The 16651-nt window shown below is 45.1% G+C and overlaps 1 protein-coding gene across 1 annotated transcript in view; it reads left to right on the forward strand.

Moving 5' to 3' along the window:
• The first annotated feature begins 1904 nt into the window (after positions 1 to 1904).
• Positions 1905 to 16651, forward strand: part of PHACTR1 (phosphatase and actin regulator 1) — a 396039-nt gene continuing 381292 nt past the window's right edge. Inside the window, exons 1-2 of the mRNA XM_040432504.1 lie at positions 1905 to 2075; positions 4839 to 4937. Coding sequence (XP_040288438.1) covers positions 4874 to 4937 — 64 coding nt within the window. The 5' untranslated portion in view covers positions 1905 to 2075; positions 4839 to 4873. The remainder of the gene's footprint in view (positions 2076 to 4838; positions 4938 to 16651) is intronic.

The raw sequence follows: 16651 nt of genomic DNA on the forward strand, positions 1-16651 counted from the left end.
GTGCTACAAAGGTGCCTGAGCATTAGGTTCTAGTTAGCTAGTTTCCTGCAAAGTAGTATCATTGTCTTGTTCGACTGGCTGTTATTGGACCCTTTGTTGCCCAACCTGACATCTGCCTTTCCTCATTTTGAACCTGTGCAGCCCATCCTGGCCTTCGAAATGTTTACTGGATTGTTACAACGCTGCCTACCTTGACTTTGGCTCATATCTTAACTTTGGATTTGCCTGATCCTTTGTCTCTTGACAACCATGGGTCATCAGTCTACTTGGCCACTCCAAGAGGTAGCAGACTGGTTGTTCCATGCAGCAGAGTCCTCCAGATCACTGTATAGGGATTAAAGGGTGCAGTCCAGGGAGGCCACTTCAATAGCACCCTTAGGAGTACTCCTAAGTCAAAACTGTTCAATGGCTCAGTGGATCCGCATCCAGAACATATATTAAATATATAATCATGGGTTCAGAAAATCAATTCAAGCAGTTCCAGGATTCAACTGTTAAATACTGCCTCCAGCCTACTGTAATGACACAGTTTTCTATACTGTGCTGTCCAGCTATTCAGCAGGTCTGTGACATGTCTCTTCTACATATCAACCACAGTTTCGGCATGCAAATAAAGAGGTACGTGCATTAGGAACATTCCAGAACCAATTTTCCTTCTGTTTCTAAATTGTTCACAGTCCCTCTTTGTTTGCCACCTCTTCAGTGTATATTATTCTCATTGATTTGCTCTAATGTCTACTCTGAGTCATCGACGATGTTTGGGCTAGATTATAACTCCATAGCATTGCGGCTATACAGAGCCTATGGTCAACCAATTGGATAGCTGTTCCCTGGGCTTCCAGACAGATGTTGCAATTATTCTCCCACTTCTGTCTGATCACAATTACAGCACGGCAGGCTTTTGGAAAAATAAAAGACTACGAAAGGTGAAGATTAAATGTGTTCAGCTGCTAACCTTCCACAGACCTGCAGACAAGTAATTTCCAATGCTAATGAAATCTGAGGGGGCAGACAAATACCACACAAAATACCGAGAGGGGCGGGGCGGGGGGCTTTTCAACTCTCTTAAATTAGCAGGTAATGTATGTTAATGACAAACAGTATCGCTCGGAATTCAGAGGGGAGGTTTTACATCTTCATAAACTGTAAGAAACAGAAGAGCTGTCAGCATTTTGCTCTCTTATCCACATATGATGTACTGTGAAGTCTCCTAGTCTGGACCCTACTGCTCTACCTTAAGGATTGCAAGGAGGTCAATCACATTGGTGAGTACGAGTACCTTGCTTACATTCCAGGATCCTCCCTGCTGTTCATTATTTCACAGTGTCTCTGGAACTCTGCCATTTCAAGGTAATTTCACTTAAGCAAGCAAATCTGTGGTTTATTGTTATTTATTTTTATATTTTTTTATATATTTTTTTGCTTTCTTGGTAATTTATTCAATAGGCGACCTTCACCCTAGGACGGTTAGTGCATTACTAAACAATTATCCTACAAAACCCTTATCTAATGTCACCTGAAATCCTAAACTGCTGGTTACGTAGATTTGCACAGTGAGAAATTGCATCTTTTCTTTTTCTGAAAGACCCTCATCAGCAGGGATCAGTGTTACAGCAGAGCAGGCAGTGAATTATTAACCAAATTCCTCCATTTCTTATGAGATACTAATCTGTATAAGGAGTAGGAATGATGGTGTTTCTTGTTCATTATATGCTGAGAAGAAATATCAAAAGGGAATCCTCTGAGAGTCGACAGACAAAGCTTGAAGAAGATGTGCCTATAGATTCTTCGGTTCCAAATCCTAAATAAGTTTAATTAAAAGGAGGGACAGTGATTTTCTCCACGTCAGGTGGAAGACACTGAAGTGACGGCGGTAAAGCACTCTGTTGCCATGGTTACGCCTACTAGCCATTTTTATCAGTTGATCACAGGAAGTCCGCCTGATGCTATGCATTATTCATCTTGGTTCTAGTCATAGAATCCAAACTGTTCTTTACACTGGGCGATTTTATAATGATTGAAGAAGCCTGGCTTGGGAGCAGTTTCTGAAGACCGCCACCTTCTAGCATTTGCCAGTAAGTATTGCATGTTCTCAGCACTCTGCAAAGGGCATCAGAAAATGTTCTGAGATTGAAAAGTTATTTTAGAAGAATCTCTTGTGCACGAATCTCTGCCACATTCGTAGGTTATTGAACATCTGACTGCAATGTATAGCATGTACATTGGAAATAGTATAATAGACTCATGATTGACTGTTAACTCTATGAATTATCCCATTATTTCAATATAGATGTCATAAAAATCACTTGCCTCATGGAAAGCCTTCTATGAAATTGACTTTGCCAGCACACTTGTGTTAATAGGCTAATATGCAGAGAACAGCGCTGCATGGGGAGATCAATACTGCTACCAGTGGTGTGTTTGATTGCACTGACATCTTACACTGGCACAGAACTGCTGTGAACCGCTCACTAAAGCATTATTCCTCCTTTGTTCAACCTAGATCAAAAGACAATTATAAATTATTGATTGGTTTTATGTTTAGTTACTCTCCGACAATATGTTTCCTGCTGTAGAACGTACTCAATAAACTTGGAGCAAGACGAAAAATAGAATAATGGCAGGTTGTATGCAGACAGATAGTATAGTAAATGGACAGTGTCCTTGAATGAAACATCTTTTCAGAATTGGATATATTTTACATGTATAAAAACTGGTGGACTAACGAAGCTGCTTTGAAGTAGACTTATATTCACATACGGCAGAAATATCTGTTACTAAATAATCCATATTTCTGAATGGGTTTCTGCAATCCCCATTCTAATGAATGAGACCGTCACAGGAATTTAAGTTAGAAAGATCCTCAGTTGCAGTAACTGTCCAATGTGAACACACAAATGATCTTTCAACAAACTTAACCATTATTCAGGCTGCATTGCTTCCCCCAACCCCAGCATTCATACACTGCCTAATGGGGAACATACAAAAGTAGAAAGGAAAGTCGGATTCTCTTCAAGAAGCAGCACAACTCGTGTCCATGGGCTGAATCTGGTATTGCAGATAAGTCCCATTTTTAAAAGGGCTGCCTCACAAAGACATATTCCGTGTTAAAGGGCATCTGTCACCGGGATCTTGGACTATTATTTACAGTAATACATGAGTACTACTGCAGGTAAGGAGTCCTGATCACCATATTTTTTTTTCGCACTGCCCACGGTTCCTCCTTTGTCAACACTCAAAGCTGTACTAAAATACAAAGTCAGGACTCCTGGAACATGCCCTGCAGTCCTGACAATGCTATCTCAATGCAGCTTGAAATGCTGAGAGCAGGCGTTCAGGGGGCAGTAGAAATAGAAACTAGTAATCTGCACTCCTTATCTGCAGTACTACTCATGTATTAGTGTAGATAATAGTGCAAAGTCGGGGTGACTGATTCCTTTAAGGTATATGTTTGTCATAGAGGAAGGTCCTCTGCTCAGGACCCTCGTTAAGTCCAAGAGAAAAGCCACTAACAAAGAACAGCTTTTACTCTTTGCAGGACCCAGCCGTGTATTACATGGTCCATCATTCATTTGTATGGCTTTTATATAATAATACATTTTCCTGGTAGCACCTTCCTAAAGGAAAAAAGTATGGCCAGAAGTTTCCTACAGGACAACAGCCATACCAGTTACCATCAGCTCTCTACCTGGTCAATTTTAATTTAAAGAGGAGTTGTCTTGATGTGAAAACCACTGTAAAAGACACCCATGATTTTTTTTTTTACTTTTTACATGTCATAGTGATGTGTCAGATGTCAGGGGGTGTGGGTGCTGAGACTTCCACCAATCACTTAAATGAAGAGAGCGCTGTGTCTTTTCTTCTTTAATTGGCTTTGCTTGGCTCTCTCCAGAGATTGTATTTTCTATGGATCCAAACACTTGGCTTTACTAGGACACCAAAGCAAAGCAAAGCTATATGTTTCTGCCCCTTCATGTTTGCGATCGGTGGGGGTCTTAACACCTGGACCCCCATCAACCAAAGCATGTCAAATGTTTTGTAAAATGATTTTTTCCGACTGAGATTAGTATTTACTTACTTATGTAAGTACATACTTACCTTTTTCCCATGAAGGAGAGTGCAAGTATACAGTATTAAGCAAACAAAAAGTCAATATAAAGAACTAAAGTACTCATTACTACAGTACAAGTAACAAAAATCTCCCATAACACATAACAAGCAGTGATAGGTGATGCAGAGGATGTAATGGTGAGATGTCCCTTTATTATGGCTAAGGATCTATGGCAGTTGTAGGTAGGATCTAATACATGTGCTCAAGACTAAGGACGACAGATGTGAGGTAAGTTATAAATCAAGAACAGTAAGGCAACATTGACCAGATAGCTCTTATTGAGCTCCCAGACAGTATCATGGCTAGAACATTAGTATTTAACGGTATAGGGATGTAAAGGGTATATTATTTGCCATCTGGCAAGGCATAGCTTTAATGCGTGTAGAGGTAGCATTCTCACCCTAGCCTTTCTGCCTGAAGGGGATGCAAAGGTCCCTTTTCCACATTAAAAGACACCATTATTATAAATGGCACTTGAAAGACAGGGCTTCAGTTAAAGATTTTCCATTGGGTTCTATGAGCATCTAGTTTTGGCTCTGCAGTGTGGTTTAAAGGGGTTGCATGAGATTAGGAAAAAAGGCCCCATTGAGATTCACAATCACAGAACTTTTAGTTACAAAGATCCATAGTTACATGAAACATCATGAACCACCTTAATTGCAATGCAATCTAATTAAATGTCTTTCTTTCATTCTTTTTTTGTTTGTTTCTTTCTTTCTTTTCTCAGGTATTCATCATCATTTGACTGGTGTTAAATATCTAATGATGTCGAACTTTTTGGATGTGGATTCTATACCAAGGCTTTTATTCAGCCAGGGAGCCCAAGGTAGTTTACTTTTGTTCTTAAAAATCTTATTGTCTTCACTAAATTTCTATAATCGCTTATGCAGCTTCTTGAGGGTCCCCATTTTGGTAGAGCACAGATAATTGCTTGTAGTTCTTTTATTGGAAAATATGTGTGCTCATTGCCTGCTAGAGCAGTGCTGCAATCTTCAGTGCTATTTTGTCTAATTATCTGATTGCCCAAGAAAGTAATTATACCAACAGATTCACAGCCTTTGCCAGGAAACGCAATGCTGGTTTTGTACACAGAGAAAATATGTGGGCGTTAGAAGAATGGCGGAGAATTGGAGAATCATTTTTATTCAGGCATTGTGTGTGTCACTCAGATGAAGGCAGAACAAGGGGAAAAATCAACTGCACATCATGTGCAGTAAAAATAAACTGCAATATGATATATTATATAATATATATATATTTATATATATATATGACAGCAGCACAGTCAATGGAGATGCGGGTGCAATCCCTCAGGGACCCTGGACAACGGGTCCACTAGATATCCAAAAATAAGAAAGACGAGGCAGCACTCTAAAAATGCAGTGAAAAAAGGGTGGTGGACTAGGTTTATTCCCCTGCAATAAACCAGGTCCACCACCCTTTTTTCACAGCATTTTTGGAGTGCTGCCTCATCTTTCTTATTTTGAAATATATATACCGTTGCAAGAAAAAGTATGTGAACCCTTTGGAATGATATGGATTTCTGCACAAATTGGTCATAGAATGTGATCTGATCTTCATCTAAGTCACAACAATAGACAATCACAGTCTGCTTAAACTAATAGCACACAAATAATTAAATGTTACCATGTTTTTATTGAACACACCATCTGAACATTCACAGTGCAGGTGGAAAAAGTATGCAAACCCCTAGACTAATGACATCTCCAAGAACTAATTGGAGTGGGGTGTCAGCCAACTGGAGTCCAATCAATGAGAACAGATTGGAGGTGTTGGTTACAGCTGCCCTGCCCTATAAAAAACACACACCAGTTCTGGGTTTGCTTTTCACAAGAAGCATTGCCTGATGTGAATGATGCCTCGCACCAAAAGAGCTCTCAGAAGACCTACGATTAAGAATTGTTGACTTGCATAAAGCTGGAAAGGGTTATGAAAGTATCTCCAAAAGCCTTGCTGTTCATCAGTCCACGGTAAGACAAATTGTCTATAAATGGAGAAAGTTAAGCACTGCTGCTACTCTCCCTAGGAGTGGCCGTCCTGTAAAGATGACTGCAAGGGCACAGCGCAGACTTCTCAATGAGGTGAAGAAGAATCCTAGAGTGTCAGCTAAACACTAAACAAGAATGGATTTCATGGGAGGATACCACAGAGCAACTGTCACGGATGAGGATGGGGAAAACCCTCAGCCGTGCGATGCCAGGAGATGGTAGGTCGCTACTTGGCCAGGACCACAGAATTAGGGAGCAGGTCACCTCCTATCGCATCCCTAATCTGACCCTGACTCCTAGCTGCATGAGCCGATCTTGATGGTAGGAGGGCTCATGCTCTGGAACCTTGAAATCCCTGCTAGCCCTCAGGGTGGCCCTAAACTAGGAGCAGGGTAAGATGACCTGTTCCTTCTGGATATGGAGGAACAGGAGTCTCACTGGCCAAGCTGCATGGAAAGGGGAACATATACAACTTATGGCAATGGCAGGTACATGCCACAAACACAACATTCACCTGCCACAGACACAAAGCCTGGAACCCATGTGCAAGTGCTGCTGTCCACAACAACACAAACGGACACAGCACACACCACACATCACACAGGAACCGAGGACCATAAGCTGCAAAGAATAAAGACCAAACAAACATCTTCATAACATCTTGTAACATAAACCTATGACCACAAGGGTGGCCCCCACTGGCAGATGGTATATCACGGGAGGATGCCTCCAGCTAGCCATGGCTGAAGTACCCCTCAGACTACTGATCTTGACTGAGGCTTTATAGCCCATGTAGCCACACCCACACACAGACACACCCAGTGCACACAAACTAGGAAGGAAGTTAACCCTTCCAACACAAGGTAAGGGAAGATGGCCACTTAAAGGGGAAGTACACACATAAACACACACTTCACCTGTTGCAACGGGATGCGTGGCAACCATGTCCTGGGGATCAGCCAGAAGGCAGAGACACTGCCACCACATGCATACAACACCAAACGTAGTCACGGGCAACCAAGTGAAGGAAAATGTCACTACGCACACCATAGGCCGTGACACTCTCACGCCTCAAAGCCCCCTCACCAACACAAAAGGGAAAACAAGTGTGGGACCCCAAACAAGGAAGGGAGAAGAGAAAAAAATAGCAGAATCAGTGTCAGCATGCGTGTCTCCCCAGGACTGCTGCCGACCCCTGGAACAACACACAGGATCCAGGAGCCGACTGCCAGGCTCCGGAGCAACACACAGGAACCGGAGACCAGCAAAGAAACAGCCCGAAGAGACCGCACCTGAACACTGCGTCCACTCTCAGCAGACGGTTCCCACAAAGTCGCTGCCAGCATGCATCCTCTCCCAGCACACACTAAAGCCAGTCCAACGAGGACTGCAGCCAACCACACCGACAAAGGGTGGAGAACCACTGAGACGTGGATGAGGAGAAACGCAACCACAAGTACCAGTTCTCAGACACTGCAGCAACAGCCACAGAGAACTGCTGTCACTACCAGAGCTTTGAGACGTTCTCACAGCTCTGTTTCTCCACCCCTGTGATGATGTCACTACTAGAGTTTGGAGGAGTTCTCACTGCTCTGTTTCTCCGCCCCTGTGATGAAGTCTTTACTTTCTGTTTCCTTCCTCCCAGCTGTTCCTCCTGCGGTTGATTTCCCTGCCTTTAAATCACCCCTCCTCCTATTGTAGGGCGTGGATTATATTTCTCATTTCAGTTGTAGCTCTTGCTTGAGTATCTTCACTTGTAGCTATCAGTTCACTGGACCTGTGTTCTGCTGCAGCAAGCACTCCGGATATTGCCAGCTGTCCTTAGATCCGTCTTCTCTGCGGCTGCAGCACCTTCAGCTAAGTGTGCAGACATTGTTGTGTACCTGGTTATTTTCTGACTGGATCTGAGGTGGCCATGGTTCCCTCCATATACTGAGCAGGGCACCGGTGGCCGTGCCCCTTCCACTATTGTAGGGGTTACAGTGGTCATCATTCTTAGGTACGTGGGCATGCCTCGTTCCGCCATTTGGATCCGGGCATGTGCTTTAGCAGCATAGGGAGAGCTTTGAGGGTCTGACAGGGGTCATCCTTTATCCTCCCTAGTTTGGGTCCGGTCAGTAGCTCTTTTTACTGTGTATACTCTTGTTGCTCACATACAGCCGTGACATTATAATCCACCAAAACCGTCCTTTTTTGACATGGATCCGCTTTCTGACCTGGTTGACCGCATGCAGGGTCTTTCTTTGGAAGTAGCGGATCTCCGTCAATCTATGACTCAGCTTCAAGCATTGGGCTCTGCTCCGGCTCATGGAGTCTGTTGCGAGCCAAAGGTCTCACTTCCGGGAAACGTTCTCCGGGGGCAGTGAGAATTTTGTTCGCTTCATAAAGGGATGCAAACTCCATTTTTGCTTGTGTCCCCACTCCTCTGGTAAGGAGGAGCAGAGGGTGAGGATTGTCATCTCCTTGCTCAGGGGTAATGCTCAGACTTGGGCTTTTTCGCTGCCATCAGGGGATCCCTCCCTTCGATCCGTGGAAAGATTTTTCGTGGCCCTGGGGCAGATATATGATGACCCGGATCGTGTTGCTCTGGCCGAATCTAACTTACGTGTTTTATGCCAGAACAAACTGTCTGCGGAGCTTTATTGTTCTGAATTTCGGAGATGGGCAGCTGATTCAGGTTGGAATGATGCTGCACTCCGGAGTCAGTTCTGTCATGGTCTCTCAGAGAGATTGAAAGATGCGTTTGCTTTCCATGAGAGACCAACGTCCTTAGAGTCTGCCATGTCATTGGCGGTACGCCTTGACAGGCGTCTAAGAGAAAGAAACAAGACCTCTCTGTCCAGCCATTGTCAGTTTAGGGGCAATGGTGCGGACTCATTCAGTGTGCAGGGGCCTCATCCTGTCTCGCTCCCCTCTGAGGAGGAGCCCATGCAGCTAGGTCGACTTGCCCCTGATAAAAGAGGATTTAGTCCTCAGAGTATGGTGTGTTTTTGTTGTGGGGGCATAGGTCATTTGGCAAATGTTTGTCCGTCTAGGAGATTCTTGAACTGTACTAAGAGCGATAATAAGAGAAAAACCTCAAAAGGTAAATCATCAAATTCTGCTTCATCTGCTACTTTGGGCAAAGTTGATGTAGGAATTGATGCTTTTCCTCTGACCTGCAGTTCCTGTTTTCTCCTGTCTGCCAGGGTGGCGCTAGAGAGCAAGGTCATTTCTTGTGAGATTTTTGTCGATAGTGGAGCGGCCGTCAATCTTATTGACACTCAATTTGTAGCCATGCATGGTTTTCGGGTTTGCACATTAGAAAAGGATATACCTGTTTTTGCTATTGACTCTGCTCCACTCTCACAGAGATCTCTGAAGGGCATTGTTCACAATATCCGGCTAGCTATAGGTGACACTCATGTGGAGGATATATCTTGTTTTGTCCTTAACGGATTGCCTTCTCCTCTAGTTTTGGGGTTACACTGGCTCACTAGACATAACCCCACTATTGATTGGCAAGGAAGGCAAATAAATGAGTGGAGTGACTTTTGTAGAGAGAATTGTCTCACAGCGACTTTTGCAGAGGTGTCTACTAAAACTGTGCCATCATTTCTCTCTGATTTCTCGGACGTGTTTTCCGAGAGCGGTGTTCAGGAGCTACCTCCTCACCGGGAGTTTGACTGTCCCATTAACCTCATTCCCGGCGCCAAGCTGCCAAAAGCACGCCTCTACAATCTCTCACAACCGGAAAGAATCGCAATGCGAACTTATATCTCCGAGAGTCTCGATAAGGGGCATATAAGTCCCTCAAAGTCACCTGTGGCCGCGGATTTTTTTTTTGTTAAAAAAAAAGATGGCTCTCTGAGACCTTGCCTAGATTTTAGGGAGCTGAACCGTATCACGATTCGCGATCCCTATCCCCTTCCTCTGATCCCGGACCTCTTCAACCAAATTGTTGGGGCCAAGGTGTTTTCCAAATTGGATTTGAGAGGCGCGTACAACCTGGTCAGGGTCAGAGAGGGGGATGAATGGAAAACGGCCTTTAATACCCCTAACGGGCATTTCGAAAATCTCGTTATGCCTTTCGGCCTGATGAATGCTCCGGCCGTCTTTCAGCATTTTGTTAATAGTATTTTCTACCATTTAATGGGGAAATTTGTATTGGTGTATCTTGATGATATTTTGATTTTTTCCCCTGATGTTCAGACCCATCAGGATCATCTTTTTCAGGTTCTGCAGATTCTGCGGGAAAATAAATTGTACGCCAAGCTGGAGAAATGTCTTTTTATGGTATCGGAGATTCAATTTCTGGGTTTTCTCCTCTCTGCTTCTGGTTTTCGCATGGATCCGGAGAAGGTCCGTGCTGTACTTGAGTGGGAGCTTCCTGAGAATCAGAAGGCATTGATGCGCTTTCTGGGTTTTGCGAACTATTACAGAAAGTTCATTTTGAATTATTCCTCTGTTGTCAAACCCCTTACTGACATGACAAAAAAGTGGGTGGATTTTTCCTCTTGGTCGGAGGAGGCGCTTGCAGCCTTTTCTAAGATTAAAGAGAGTTTTGCGTCTGCTCCCGTCTTGGTGCATCCCGATGTTTCCTTACCTTTTATTGTTGAGGTGGATGCTTCCGAGGTGGGTGTGGGTGCAGTTTTGTCCCAGGGCCTTTCTCCTGCCAAATGGCGACCCTGTGCCTTTTTCTCTAAAAAACTCTCCCCGGCAGAGAGAAACTATGATGTGGGAGATAGGGAGTTGTTGGCCATCAAGTTGGCTTTCGAGGAATGGCGCCATTGGTTGGAGGGGGCCAGGCACCCTATCACCGTTTTTACCGACCATAAGAATCTGGCATACTTGGAGTCGGCCAGGCGTATGAATCCGAGACAGGCCAGATGGTCTCTGTTCTTCTCCAGATTCAATTTTGTCGTTACATTCTGACCTGGGATCAAAAATGTGAAGGCTGATGCTCTCTCTCGCTGTTTTCCGGGAGGAGGAAACTCCGAGGACCCGGGTCCCATTTTGGCGGAGGGGGTAGTTGTTTCTGCTCTATATTCCGATTTGGAGGCCGAGTTCCAGGCTGCCCAGACTGAGGCACCTGCCCGTTGTCCTTCTGGGAAGTTGTTCGTGCCTCCTGAGCTACGTCACAAACTCTTCAAGGAGCATCATGATACGGTTCTTGCTGGTCACCCCGGGAGTAGAGCCACGGTAGATCTCATTGCTCGGAGATTTTGGTGGCCGGCTCTTCGTAAGTTGGTGGAGGGTTTTGTGGCTGCTTGTGAGACGTGCGCTCGCGCTAAGGTCCCTCGTTCACGGCCTTCAGGTTCCCTTCTCTCGTTACCCATACCTTCCCGTCCTTGGACACACCTGTCCATGGACTTTATCACGGATCTTCCTTGTTCCTCGGGGAAGTTGGTGATCCTGGTGGTGGTGGACCGTTTTAGCAAGATGGCTCATTTCGTACCTTTCCCTGGTTTACCCAATGCTAAAACGTTGGCGCAAGCTTTTGTCGACCATATTGTTAAATTGCACGGCATTCCCTCTGATATTGTTTCCGATAGAGGCACGCAGTTTGTGTCCAGGTTCTGGAAGGCTTTCTGTTCTTGCCTGGGGGTTCGGCTGTCCTTCTCTTCTGCTTTTCACCCGCAGTCGAATGGTCAGACTGAGCGCCTCAATCAGAATCTGGAGACATATTTGCGCTGTTTTGTGGCAGAGAACCAGGAGGATTGGTGTTCATTTCTCCCTCTTGCTGAGTTTGCTCTGAACAACCGTCGTCAGGAATCTTCTGATAAGTCACCATTCTTTGGTGCATATGGGTTTCATCCGCAGTTTGGGACATTCTCGGGAGGGGCTCTTTCTGGTTTACCTGAGGAGGAGAGATTTTCCTCGTCTTTGTCTACCATTTGGCAAAAGATTCAGAGTAATCTTAGAAAGATGAGTGAGAAGTATAAGCGTGTGGCTGATAAGAGACGTGTGCCTGGTCCGGACCTGAATGTGGGTGATCTGGTGTGGTTGTCTACAAGAAATATTAAACTGAAGGTTCCCTCCTGGAAATTGGGTCCCAAGTTTATTGGGCCTTATAAAATCTTGTCAGTCATCAATCCTGTTGCCTTCCGTCTTGATCTTCCACGGGTTTGGAAGATACATAATGTATTTCACAGATCTCTCTTAAAACCATATGTCCAGCCCACGGTACCCTCCTCTTTGCCTCCTCCTCCGATTTTGGTTGATGGCAATCTGGAGTTTGAGGTTTCCAGAATTGTGGACTCTCGCATTGTCCGCGGTTCTCTTCAGTACCTCGTTCATTGGAAGGGTTATGGTCCTGAGGAGAGGATGTGGGTTCCGGTGTCGGACATTAAAGCCACTCGCCTCATCAGGGCATTTCATAGGGCTCATCCTGAGAAGGTGGGTCCTGGGTGTCCGGAGTCCACCTGTAGAGGGGGGGGTACTGTCACTACCAGAGCTTTGAGACGTTCTCACAGCTTTGTTTCTCCACCCCTGTGATGATGTCACTACTAGAGTTTGGAGGAGTTCTCACTGCTCTGTTTCTCCGCCCCTGTGATGAAGTCTTTACTTTCTGTTTCCTTCCTCCCAGCTGTTCCTCCTGCGGTTGATTTTCCTGCCTTTAAATCACCCCTCCTCCTATTGTAGGGCGTGGATTATATTTCTCATTTCAGTTGTAGCTCTTGCTTGAGTATCTTCACTTGTAGCTATCAGTTCACTGGACCTGTGTTCTGCTGCAGCAAGCACTCCGGATATTGCCAGCTGTCCTTAGATCCGTCTTCTCTGCGGCTGCAGCACCTTCAGCTAAGTGTGCAGACATTGTTGTGTACCTGGTTATTTTCTGACTGGATCTGAGTTGGCCACGGTTCCCTCCATATACTGAGCAGGGCACCGGTGGCCGTGCCCCTTCCACTATTGTAGGGGTTACAGTGGTCATCAGTCTTAGGTACGTGGGCATACCTCGTTCCGCCATTTGGATCCGGGCATGTGCTTTAGCAGCATAGGGAGAGCTTTGAGGGTCTGACAGGGGTCACCCTTTATCCTCCCTAGTTTGGGTCCGGTCAGTAGCTCTTTTTACTGTGTATACTCTTGTTGCTCACATACAGCCGTGACAACAGCATAGTATCAGGTTCCCCTTTCACCCTCCCTCCGGAGGATAAGCATGTGTGCTAGAAAGAGGCAGGCGCCACACGCTGTGCCCTCTTCCGAAGGCGGAATACTCCCACCCCTCAAAGCCCCTCCAAACAACAAAAGGGGAAAGTTGGTGAGGCACAAAAAACAATGGGAGGGGGGGAGGGGAATGACAAACAAGGGGACACCAACACGGACAACGGTGAGAAAGGAATGGCCGGGAAAAGCCACACACCGCGCCGTAAACGGTGCAACCCCCTAACGCTCTCCCTCCGGAGAACGCGCATGCACCCCATAACAAGATGGCGATGCATGCTGCACCCTCTTCCGAAGGTGATGCCACGCGAGGAGCCATTGTGGTCATACTGTCACGGCTGAGGATGGGGAAAACCCTCAGCCGTGCGATGCCAGGAGATGGTAGGTTGCTACTTGGCCAGGACCACAGAATTAGGGAGCAGGTCACCTCCTATCGCATCCCTAATCTGACCCTGACTCCTAGCTGCATGAGCCGGCCTTGATGGTAGGAGGGCTCATGCTCCGGAACCTTGAAATCCCTGCTAGCCCTCAGGGTGGCCCTAAACTAGGAGCAGGGTAAGACGACCTGTTCCTTCTGGATATGGAGGAACAGGAGTCTCACTGGCCAAGCTGCATGGAAAGGGGAACATATACAACTTATGGCAATGGCAGGTACATGCCACAAACACAACATTCACCTGCCACAGACACAAAGCCTGGAACCCATGTGCAAGTGCTGCTGTCCACAACAACACAAACGGACACAGCACACACCACACATCACACAGGAACCGAGGACCATAAGCTGCAAAGAATAAAGACCAAACAAACATCTTCATAACATCTTGTAACATAAACCTATGACCACAAGGGTGGCCCCCACTGGCAGATGGTATATCACGGGAGGATGCCTCCAGCTAGCCATGGCTGAAGTACCCCTCAGACTACTGATCTTGACTGAGGCCTTATAGCCCATGTAGCCACACCCACACACAGACACACCCAGTGCACACAAACTAGGAAGGAAGTTAACCCTTCCAACACAAGGCAAGGGAAGACGGGCACTTAAAGGGGAAGTACACACAAATACACACTTCACCTGTTGCCGCGGGCAACGGGATGCGTGGCAACCATGTCGTGGGGATCAGCCAGAAGGCCGAGACACTGCCACCACATGTATACAACACCAAACGTAGTCACGGGCAACCAAGTGAAGGAAAATGTCACTACGCACACCATAGGCCGTGACAGGAAGCCACTGCTGTCCAAAAAAAACATTGCTGCACATTTACACTTTGCACAAGAGCACCTGGATGTTCTACAGCAGTACTGGCAAAATAGTCTGTGGACAGATGAAACCAAAGTTAGTTGTTTGGAAGAAACACACAACACTATGTGTGGAGAAAAAGAGGCACAGCACACCAACATCAAAAGCTCATCCCAACTGTGAAGTATGGTGTTGGGGCATCATGGTTTGGGACTGCTTTGCTGCGTCAGGGCCTGGACGGATTGCTATCATCGAAGGAAAAATTAATTCCCAAGTTTATCAAGACATTTTGCAGGAGAACTTAAGGCCATCTGTCCACCAGCTGAGGCTCAACAGAAGATGGGTGTTGCAACAGGACAACGACCCAAAGCATAGAAGTAAATCAACAACAGAATGGCTTAAACAGAAGAAAATACGCCTTCTGGAGTGGCCCAGTCAGAGTCCTGACCTCAACCCGATTGAGATGCTGTGGCATGACCTCAAGAAAGCGATTCACACCAGACATCCCAAGAATATTGCTGAACTGAAACAGTTCTGTAAAGAGGAATGATCAAGAATTACTCCTGACTGTTGTGCACGTCTCATCTGCAACTACAGGAAACGTTTGGTTGAAGTTATTGCTGCCAAAGGAGGTTCAGCCAGTTATTAAATCCAAGGGTTCACATACTTTTTCCACCTGCACTGTGAATGTTTACATGGTGTGTTCAATTCTTTGTGTGTTATTAGTTTAAGCAGACTGTGATTGTCTATTGTTGTGACTTGGATGAAGATCAGATCACATTTTATGACCAATTTGTGCAGAAATCCATATCATTCCAAAGGGTTCACATACTTTTTCTTGCAACTGTATATATATATATATATATATATATATATGTTGAGCCCTATTTCATTTATAGTTTAATAGATATTATTTATAGGAGAAGAAGGAGGATATAGCTGACATTCTGGAGAGCAGAGAAGTAATATCTGAGCTAGAGACGCAAATTTGAGTGTTATTAGTGTAAAAGTGGGACTTCAAGCCCTGGGACTGTTTGAGCTACCCCAGGATAAAGGTATAGATAGAGAAGAGTAGGGGGTACCAGGACAAAACCTTTAGGGAGACCAATATGGAGAGGACAAGTCAAGGTGATACTCAAATGGGACACACTAAATATTTAGTTTGTGAAGTATGAGGAGATGCAGATGAGGTCCAAGTCTGTGATACCAAGGGATGAGAGAGTTTGAAAAAAGGGGGAGTAGTTAACTGTGTTAAAGCCTATCTAGAAGGAGAAGCACAGCGAAGTTAGCTTTGACAGTTAACAGATCAGTGACTTATAACAGTTTCAGAAGAGTAGTGGGGATGGAACCAATATTGTAGCTGGTTGAAAAGTAAACTGGATGATAGGTGGGAGAATATTTAAAGGTTGAGATTAATTATCTTTGAGACAAACGGGAGTAGTGATATAGGGTCTTAGATGGACAAAGAGAACGGATGGAGGGATGGCTTCATAAGGATGGTTGTGATGGTTGCTTGTTTAAAAAATGAGAGGAATCATAGGTGGAAGATATGGGTTGGACCTTGGATTTCAAGAGTTGGGTGGAAATATTTTCATCAGTAAAGATAGAAAAGCAGGTGATAAGTTAGAGCACTCGGCAATTGTGTAGAGGCGTTCCAGGAACTTCAGGTTTAAGGTTTCTCTAATGTTTTTCTCAGAAGTACCATTGGGGATGGAGTAGGGAGCAAAATTAGATAAATAATTCTTTGGTGTAGTGAGGTGGAAAACATTTTCAGAACTGCAGACATGAAATTGAGAACTGTGAGGGAGATTTATCAAATCAGATTCCACCTTTCATTTTTCACATCTCCTTTGGAACATCAGTTTGATAAATCTCTCCGTGTCTCTTTATATGTAATAAAGCCTCCCTTGGAGCAGCATTTCTTCCCATGTTCTCGGCAACCCTGGAAGATTGCCTGTATTTTCAACAGACTGGAGCGCCAGTGCCTATTCATTTGTTGAGTTCTGTTGTTTTAGAAGTTATACTGAGGTGGGAGATGAAGTAATTGCGGTGTTATAGAAAACATATGCTGGATTTGCAATGTGAAGACATGGTAGAGAGTGGTAGAAGAGGTGAAAAAGTGAGTGAATATCAAGATGTTTA

This window comes from Bufo bufo, chromosome 5, assembly GCF_905171765.1.
Source record: "Bufo bufo chromosome 5, aBufBuf1.1, whole genome shotgun sequence".
NCBI lineage: Eukaryota > Metazoa > Chordata > Amphibia > Anura > Bufonidae > Bufo > Bufo bufo.